Here is a 9609-nt window from a genome sequence, read left to right on the forward strand (position 1 = left end):
GCCGCATATGTTGACTCCTTGTTGGTATAATTCAGTTGTTTTGTTAAAATATTAGGGAAAATTGATATATATTTAAAACGTATTTCCAGAATGGAAGAACAGCCTGTTTGCTCCTACTTGGAAAATATTCTTTCTAAAATGGATATATAAACTCCAGGAGCACATTGATGGTAAGATTGCTTTGTTAATGGGTTTGCTGCAAAATCCCAACTCCTCATCCATGGGATGCCTCTAAGACATCATGACTCTGGAGAAAGACTTTCCAATGGAGAAAGATTAACTCTCAACATAAACAATGCACTGCAGGTATTTATTACATATTTATTACAAAGCCAAAACTCAAAAATGTTTATAAAAAGCAAGGATTTAATGTCCTTTTAAGGATCATCATCTCACTTACATGAAGTGATCTCGGTGTTCATTATTACTATACTTGTATTGTATGCTAAGAGTTAACATGATACAATCCTAAATTATTTTTGCTAGTCATATTTTTCACTCATAAGTTTATGTATACTTCTGTGTTATATTTCTAAATGTTAAATAATTTTTAATATAATTCATTAGTTTATATAGTATATGTTTGATTTAAGTACTGTTTTGATTTATATGAAGAACTTATTTTATAGTTTCAGGGGTATAAAAAGAATGATTAGAGTGTTTGATTTTTTTTGTTTCTAATTTACTGTTCTTGGAAAACTAGCTACTTAAGCTGGAAGCTTTACTTTTAGACCACCGACATAAATTTTATACCGTTTATTTCAGATAAAAAATTAGATGTGATCTTTGGCATGTATGAAATCAGTTTACATTGGGGCCATTAATCTTACATTCTGTCACATTGTAACAGTAGGTAAGAAAGTGAACATCAGTACTGGCCTATTCCTTGTTAGGATTATTAATTTGGATTTAGTGTATGATGTAAAATGGGAGCATTCATCTCGTTTTCTCTCAATAAACCCAGAAAGTGTAAGGAAGTCTGTTTTGTTTGTTGTTTTTTTTTAGCTGATATAGATTCTTCTTTCCAAGCCCTTTCCTGACACATTTGAAGTGTGAAATGCTGAGGCTCCCCACTGAACCCAAAAAATTAATGGAAAATTAATGGAAGGGAAATAAGACCTGAAAAGGTAAAAGACTTAGAATTAGGTGATTCAAAATAGTAGTTATATTTCACAAGAGCAAAATTATACCTGTGGAATGGAATTCAGAACTCCATGAAAGAGAGCTGATGTCACACAGCCTGTGGCATGAATGTCAGAGTTGGCCCATTCTACCAACTCTGGCTAAGCCTGAGCTTCCAAAAGTGATCTGAGCTGTTCCACCTTGGTGCTTAATTACTCCAGGCAGAAATAATTATGTCCCTCTTTCTCAGATTACAGGCTTGAGAAGTTCTGAATATCCCATACCCTAAAGTGTTTTTTTCTTAATTTTATTGTTACAATTGGCCTTCATCTAGCTCCAGATGGTTAAACTGAAGTAAGTATGCTTACCTACCAGATTGGTTATTCTTTCCTGGCTCACTATTCCCTAATTCAGAGTGTTAGATTAAGCAAATTACTTATTCCAAACAAATTGGGTTTCCTGGGAGAATTTGGTATATACAAGGAAAAATGGCAGAGGCAGGCCTATGGTCTACTAGGAAGACAGAATGAGGGACATGGGGCACCTGGATAAGCTGGCTCCTGGTCTCTGAGCCCTAGCAAGGGTTTAGCTGGAAGCATCAATAATATCCTTAAACCCTGAGATTACCCAGTTGTCAGTAGGAAAACTTAAAACTGTTTTTCCCAAAATACTAATCACTTACAAAATAGATTTACATATTCTCAGTATTGTTGGACAAAATTTTTAAACTATCTTAGTTTCATAAAATAATTTTAAACCTAATGTACAGTGAGGGGTGATTTCTGACTATCTGAGTGAACATATTTCAGGGGTCCAGGTGGTGGGGAGTAAAGCCATCAGCTCCAGGGTAGGCCTGTGGTCATTTCCAGCTGCACATCACACCTGTGAGAGGGAAAGAGTCTTCCCACTGTCTGTCATTCTGACTTCCTTCCCTTTGGAGTTTGCATTTAAGTCCTTTTTTTTTTTCTTTTGAGACAGAGTCTTGCTCTGTTACCCTGGCTAGAGTGCAGTGGCATGATCTTGACTCACTGCAACCACTGCCTCCTGGATTCAAGCCATTCTCCTGCCTCAGCCTCCTGAGTGGGTGGGACTACAAGCACATGCCACCACACCTGGCTAATTTTTTTATATTTTTAGTAGAGACGGGGTTTCACCTTGTTAATCAGAATGGTCTCAATCTCCTGACCTCATGATCCACCTGCCTTGGCCTCCCAAAGTGCTGGAATTACAGGCATGAGCCACTGTGGCTGACCTCAAATCCATTTTTATCTATAAATAAACCCTTTTGTCTACCTGGGCCAGCTTAGGAACCTAAGCCTGTCTGGAAAGATTTGCTTGCAGTTTGCATGCATAAGGATCTGTGTTTGGGGTTCACTCCTCCTCTACTAGAGGAAGTATACTTAGGTTGCTTAGTGGCTGTGTGGGGAGGGAGGCCACATTCTGCTTTCCTGCACTTTCTCCATAGGCGTGGCAAAGATGTTTGATCTCAGAACGAAGATCATGATCAGCATTGGGATCAGCTTACTGGTTGCCGCGATTGTGCTCTTATGTGTTGTGCTCTGTCTTTACTTCAAAATAGCCAAGGCACTAAAGTGAGTCACATGGAGGAAAGTGAATCATACCTCCTTAAATGGGATATGTGGACTCCCTATTTGAGCAAGGTCATTCCTTGCTGCTATGCCATACCCCTGGGTGAGGTCAAGAAGAACAAGCAGCTTTAAAAAGGCAGAAATGGCAGCTGAGTGTAAAATATTTTCCCTTCTACCTTGGGTTTGTAGAATGCTCTCAGCTTAGGTCTGTGAGTGTCAGTGCTGCTTGGCTGTCACTGGACCTCACTGAGTTTACCAGTAGGTGTTTAATTCAGCACTTTGGCCAAGCCTCCCTTTGCTCAGCACCTTGGCTAGTGCCTCCCTCTGTTCAGCACCTTGGCCAGTACCTCCTGGGCACTGTAGGCTGAACTCTGTAGGGGAGGCTGCGTGAGTGAGCCTCTGCCTTGTGCTCATGCGGAGGGAGGACAGGTCGAATTGATCTCCTCTTGCCTGAGTTGGGAGCTCTCACAGTGTTCCTTCATTCATTGCTGGTAGCCTTGAGGACAAGGAGGTGGACTTTTAGGACTCTAGGACAGCTGACCTGTGTAAATATCCTGGGAGACAGCAGACAAGGGAATGTAGGTTGAGCAAAAGACAATTAGTTTGGGGAGAAGACCCTTCAGGTACCAGAGAGATTGGTTGTCAGATACAGTTGTGTCTCCATTCCGGGGAGTTCACAATGACACATCCCAGAGCCTGGGGCACAGCTGAACTCAGCACCTTCCTATCATTTGACTGCATCACGGGGGCCTGCAGTAACCATCTGGGTTACCTTGCTTGCAATTCACTTACCCTTACTTTTGTAACCTGAGTTTACATTTATAGCAATTGTAGGAAATGAAGGAATTCAAGAGGAAGTTGGGACGGGAGCAAGCTTTAATGTAAGGCTGGTGTTCATGTTTGATTGGCTTCAGCACTAAATTTCCCAGATACTCCCAACAGTTCTAACAAAAGGACTGAGAAGAAAAATTCTAAGCCCGTGCTTTGTGTGTGTCTTTTCTCAAGAGCTGCAAAGGAATCTGGTCACAACTCAGACAAGGTGTTGTACACCAAGAACAGCCAGGCCGAAACCATTGCTACGGAGTCTTATCCTGCCCTACAGTGCCGTGAAGGATGTAGAATGTATGCCGATTTCGACTCCCTGCCACCTTGCTGTTGTGATGTACATGAGGGTCTCTGACTTGGGAAAGGTGGGCACAAAAATCTTCATGAGCAATATTTCTTTCTTAGTAGAACGTTTTATTATGCAAATCAAGTTCTAGAGTGTTAACATGCTATTATATAATGTACAGGGTTATTTTCTGTACTTCTGAATAAATGTGCAATATTGGAAATAATCCTCTTCCTCCAGTATTTTTGTTAGTTATAAACATCACTTATTTAAATATGTGTCTTATCCACTTTGGGATTTGGCGTCACTAGCTGGTAATATTACACTGCAGTAAAATAAAGTTAGAAAATAAAAATGTCCAGCACATCTCCCACCCTACAAGGAAAATGTGCATTGATATTAGGGCATTTCCAGTGTCAGCCTCAGCTGATGTCACCCAGCTGAAGTAGCTATGAGGGCTTAGGTCGCCGGCACCCAGCTCCTCCACCGCAGACAATGGTCCATTCATCTAAGACAGTGAGAGGAGCCAGGGCGGATGTCTCTTGCATTAAAATCATCTGATCTGTGTAAAAGTAGGCCTGAGCTCAGTGGCCTCAAAGGCACATTTGGAAAACCAGATTCCTCTTGCCGCCATCCCCAGATCATCAGAGCAGGTGCCTCCTTTGTGGATACAGTAACACTGATGTGTGTTGATCCAGTCTCAACATCTTCAACTATAACAGCCACTTGAGGCCAAAGACCAAAACCCAGACTTTCTGGACCACAGTGAGAAAGAAAAGGAACGGTTTATCTGAGGATAACAGGTAAGCATGATGAGGAATGTGAGCCTTTTTAATTATCAGGCCCAGAGAGGCACTGAAATGAAACGGCAGTCATGTCTCACCGCCTCACCCCATCTTGAGCTAAATAATTACCTCATGAAGACACTTGCTATGTCGGCTTGCAACTGATGCCAAGAAGCCATAAAAAGCCATACGCTGGACATGAGAACTCATGTCTCATAATCCAACACTGTAGAGCCAATTGCTAACCAATGTTATCGCTGTAAACCAGTGAGAATTCCTGTTAAACAGCTCTGTATTAGTTACTCCTGATCCCCTTTCCCTTTTTTCTTTTTCTTTTTTTTTTTTTTTTGAGACAGAGTAAGACTCTGTCTCCCAGGCTAGGCTGTAGTGGTACAATCTTGAGTTACTGCAAGCTCCACCTCCTGGGTTCAAGCTATTCTCCCATCTCAGCCTCCTGAACAGCCGGGATTATAGACATGTGCCACCATGCCCAGCTAATTTTTGTATATTTAGAAGAGACAGGGTTTCACCATGTTGGCCAGGCTGGTCTCAAACTCCTGACCTCAAATGATCCACCCACCTTGGCTTCCCAAAGTGTTGGGATTACAGACATGAGCCACCGCACCTGGCCCCTTTTGCCATTAAAAACCTACTAGTTACAGGCCGAGCAAAGCACTTCCCAAGGCAACCTGGAAGCGTGTCCTGGCTGCAGTTCTCATCCTTGGCCCAAATAACCTCTCTATGTTAGTTTTCCTTCGGTTTCTTTTTCTAGGCCAAGGATAGCAACAGGCAGCAGGAAGCCTCCCTTGCCTCTTCTGCTCCCAGCTGCCTTCTGTTCTGGCTCCTTCCCCTGAGCCTCCTGGAAACTCTTTCAAGCACGAGAAAGGTGTAACCACCACGTGCACTCATGAACTAAATGGTTGCTTGTGAACACCACATGTAGACAATATAAAGAATTATTCCAGCCTGGGTAACATAGAGAGGCCCTGTCTCTACAAAAAATAAAAACTAAAAAACTCTTAGCTGGTTGTGGTGATGCATACTTGTAGTCCAGCTTCTCAGGGCTGAGGTGGATCACTTGAGCCCCAGGGTTGAGGCTTTAGTGAGCTGTGGTCACACCATTGCACTCCAGTCTGGGTAACAGAGGAAGACCCTGTCTCTAAAAAAAAAAGTAATAAGAATTATATTAACTAGTAACAGTTGGTTACCTATTAAAGGAGTAAACAGGAAAACAGGAATAGCAAATGAAAGAAACACCTGTGGCATCCAGGAGATGGGGTGGTGAACAAGGATAGAACTAAGCATCTGGGGGGGCCACCTGCTGGCTGAGCTCCAGGGCTCTGGGCAGTGTGTGGCAGTCTCGGGGATCTTCAGGACCTTAATGCCGGGGAAACAGGCCAGAGGAGGCCAGGCCCAGCAGCTCTGGAGAAGCCACCCACCCTTGGAGCCAAGCAACTCCCTGGAGACAGCCCTGAGACCCCCCCCCTTCCTGGAAGTGACCTCTTACCCTCGAGTTTCTGGGCACTGTCTCCATCCTTTGACACTGATATACTCTTGTCACCAGCAAGCTCTGAGCAGAAAGAGTGCCCACGAATCCCCTCTTACCCCACCCAGTGGGGGATCCAGGCACATGGGCAACTATGCCTGGTGCAGGCATTGCAGGGGACCCATGAGGGAGGTCTGTGGGACAAGGGTCTTCAGTATGCCCCCATTAGTAGGAGGGCAGAGTACCACACGTGGACTTCAGAGCCCTACAGGCTCAGTTCCCATCCTGATTTGACCTTCACCAGGGGAAGTCCTTTGACCCACCTGAGCCTCCATGTCCTTGATGTGAAGTGGGGACTTGCACAGGTGACAGGGAAGAAACAGTGAGATGAGGCCTGGCGACCCCACAGCACCCCATGATCCCCAGGAAGTTGCCAAGGGCCTAAAGGTGGCTTCCCTCCTAACTGGACCCAGAAGCCTGGGTCCTTTACCAGGACCCCCCAACTCCACCCCACCCCAAAGAATATGGCCATGAAACTCACACTCAGTGCAGATGGATCAGGGACATTGGAGATCCTGGTCATGGGAGACGTAGAGGGGTTCAGAGGGAGAGCCCAAGGTGGGGGTGGTTATTTGTGGACACGGCTGTGAGTAAGCAGCACTTAACAATCAGAAGAGTCCCCTCTCAAATGCCTGTACCCTGCTCACTCACCCTAGGACACCCAGTCCTACTTCATCGACAGCCAGCCTAAGCAGACAGGAACTGAGCAGAGCTGGGCAGGGGTCTTGGAGAGTGTCCAAGCTCCTCCTGAGCACCACATCCCAGCATCTCAGGTGCTGCCTTTCCCCTGCAGCATCAGGTGTGGGTCCAACAAGGAATGGATCCTCTGGGTCACAGCATAGGACTGTGTTCTCCCCAGGGAGGCGTCCTGGTCTGGGCCGCAGCACAGTCGGAACAATACAGAGGAGGTGGCAGTAGCCAGGGGGTATCCCCGCAGGAGACGCAGCCTACACCAACGTCAAACCTCCACAGAACTGCACAAAGATTCTTCAAAAAGTAGCCAATCCTGGCATTGTCCCCTCGAAATGTTCCACCTGACCTTAGAGTGAAATCCAGACAACTCATTGGCCCTACAGGTCCTTCCCCATCTGACCTTCACCTGCTCCTCTCCTCCCCTCTCAACTCACTCTTCCCACTCACATGCAACCAGGCTGTTCTTTCTTCCCTAATACTGTAGGTGTGCCAGGCACTCCCTGCCTCAGGGCCTTTGCACTTGCCCTCTCTTTTGACTAAAATGCAAACCCTGAGCTCGGATCACACATGAATCCCTCCCTCTTACCTTTCTTTGCTCAGATTGCATCTCTCAAGACTTACTCCCTATCTCCCACCCTCTTATTTCCTCCCTTCCCCAAGGCAGCCACTGTCTATTAAAAGAACAGGTCACCCTGTTTTGTTGTAGTCAGAGCTCCTCTCACTATTTGAATTCTTAATTTATTTTTGTTTTTTAACTCCATTTAGAATACAAGACTATGTCTCTCATGTTCAATTCTGTATTGCTCAGGACCCAGAACATTACACAATATTTGCTAAATAAATGAAAATGAAAAGAGAGCAGCAGCCCCACCCTCCCCGATACACACACATTTGCCCTTCCTAGTCTCATCATGGACACCAGGATTTCCTGCTCTTGGCCATAAAACACAGTGCCCAAGGGACCAAGCTAACTGCTCCAGCCTCTCCAGATATAACCTATTAGAAATCTGTGCAGGGGAACAAGGATCTGCACTCCCTTTTCCTCCCCATGCTCTGCCCCCTCTCCCCACCCCTTAGTCATCTGGCAGAGCATCTGAGTGACTGTAAGGTAAACACACCTGACAGTATCTGCGATAACCCCGTGTGGCAGATGCACCTGAATGTGTGTTTAGAGGTAGTGAATCCAGGAGTGGTTAGCCCTGAAATTCATTTCTTGTCTGTGAGGAACATCTGAGTCCTGATCCCATCCTGTAGAATGTAGGCCAAACAGGAGACCAAGGCCATTTTGGGTTAAGTGAAGGTTGCCAGGTGGAGACTGTTATGGGGAGGGTGCTAAGTGAAATTGCCACATAAACTGTATGTTCTTTGCCAGCAGTTGTGACTTTCCTTCCCAGCCCATCTCCACTGGGCCATGCAATTATTCTGTCCTGCCCACGCTGAACTCTGTCCCCTGTATGTAGTCCGTAATAAAATCCCATGTCTCATTTTCTGGCTCTGAGTCTCTTCTTTGGCCTCTTGAGCCTGATGTTATCTCCATTGGAGTTGACAGGCATTCGGCAGGACAGTGACCAAGCTGGACCCAGAGTTTGCCCAGGTGCCACATCCCCGCCTTGCCCTACTGATCCTCTGGCCTCCCACAGGCCCCCCCTTTCCAGACCAGAGCCCCAAAGGCCTCAGATGTCACTGAGGCCTCAAGTGTCAAAGGCCTCAAATGCCAGTTCGTGATTTGCAAAAACAGCACAAAGGTCCAGCTCCCTGTCATTTCCACAGCAATTTTCTCATTGCCTGCTGGGTGCCAGCTGCTGGAGATCCCCACAAAGAGCTGCCACTGGGGGCAACCCTTCTAGGAAGGAGCTGAGGAAAGGGAATTCTCACTGTGGGGACTGCTAAGAAAGTCATGGAGCTGCTCTATTCTCACACAAATCTACCCCTTGTGTGGCTGGAACTGACATTTCCCTGGAGGTGTCCAGACAGCTGATGAAACACAGAGCCTATAAAAGCTGCCAGTCCTTAAGGCTGCCAGCTCCTGGCCAAGATGGAGTTTGTAAGGAGGCTCAAGCCTTTGGCCCTTTTAATTGTCTCCTGATTGGCAGAGTTGATGTTGATGGAGGCTGAAGGTAAAATATATATTTTTAAGTCAAAATACTGCCCTTTAAAAGGTGCTTGCTAGAGATTTTAGAACTTTTTGAGTGCTCTGCTGGCCCCAGTGTGGAAAAAAATAACTCTTAAATATTATTAGTTGGAGATTAAGTTAGTATCAGGTTCATTCTGGTGATACTGCAATACATATAAAATATAAAAAGCACATGGAATTTAACCAGGTAATCTTACTTCTAAACACTTAGCTTTAGGAAACAACTATAAGTGTCCAAAGATGTCTGTGCAAGCATGCACCGTATACTATATTAACAAATGTAACAAACAAGTCTCCATTTCTTACCGTGAATCTTATGGCAAAGACATACAAAGAACTGCGTGGATTTTAGTTTTTAAAGGACACTGATCCAGGAGAAGGACACAGAGCAAGATGGCTGTCAGTCCTTAAAGCTGCCCAGTTCCTGGCCAAGATGGAGCTTATAAAGAGGATCATGCCTTCGGCCCTTTTAACTGTCTCCTGATTGATGAAGGCTGAAGGTAAAACATACATCCTCCCCACAGGAACACCAAATTGAACAACTATCTACACCAAAAAAGCACCTTAATAAAAAACAAAACTGCCAGGCATGGTGGGTCAGGCCTGTAATCCCAGCACTTTGGGAGGCT

General features: G+C 45.2%; 1 protein-coding gene across 1 annotated transcript; it reads left to right on the forward strand.

Annotated features, from left to right (window-relative positions):
* The first annotated feature begins 1267 nt into the window (after positions 1-1267).
* FAM24A (family with sequence similarity 24 member A) lies at positions 1268-4038 on the forward strand. Its single transcript, XM_002756669.7, has 3 exons — positions 1268-1476; positions 2588-2714; positions 3717-4038. The coding sequence occupies exons 2-3, from the start codon at positions 2599-2601 to the stop codon at positions 3889-3891; spliced, it is 291 nt and encodes a 96-aa protein (XP_002756715.3). The 5' UTR covers positions 1268-1476; positions 2588-2598; the 3' UTR covers positions 3892-4038.
* The last annotated feature ends 5571 nt before the right edge of the window (positions 4039-9609 follow it).

The sequence above is a fragment of the Callithrix jacchus genome, chromosome 12 (genome assembly GCF_049354715.1).
Source record: "Callithrix jacchus isolate 240 chromosome 12, calJac240_pri, whole genome shotgun sequence".
Classification (NCBI taxonomy): Eukaryota; Metazoa; Chordata; class Mammalia; order Primates; family Cebidae; genus Callithrix; species Callithrix jacchus.

Excerpts from the sequence above, each read along its gene's own strand:
- FAM24A (XM_002756669.7), top strand. The coding sequence starts at position 2,599 with ATGTTTGATCTCAGAACGAAGATCATGATCAGCATTGGGATCAGCTTA. Across the intron at positions 2,715-3,716 it reads AAAATAGCCAAGGCACTAAA|AGCTGCAAAGGAATCTGGTC; the intron begins GTGAGTCACATG and ends TCTTTTCTCAAG.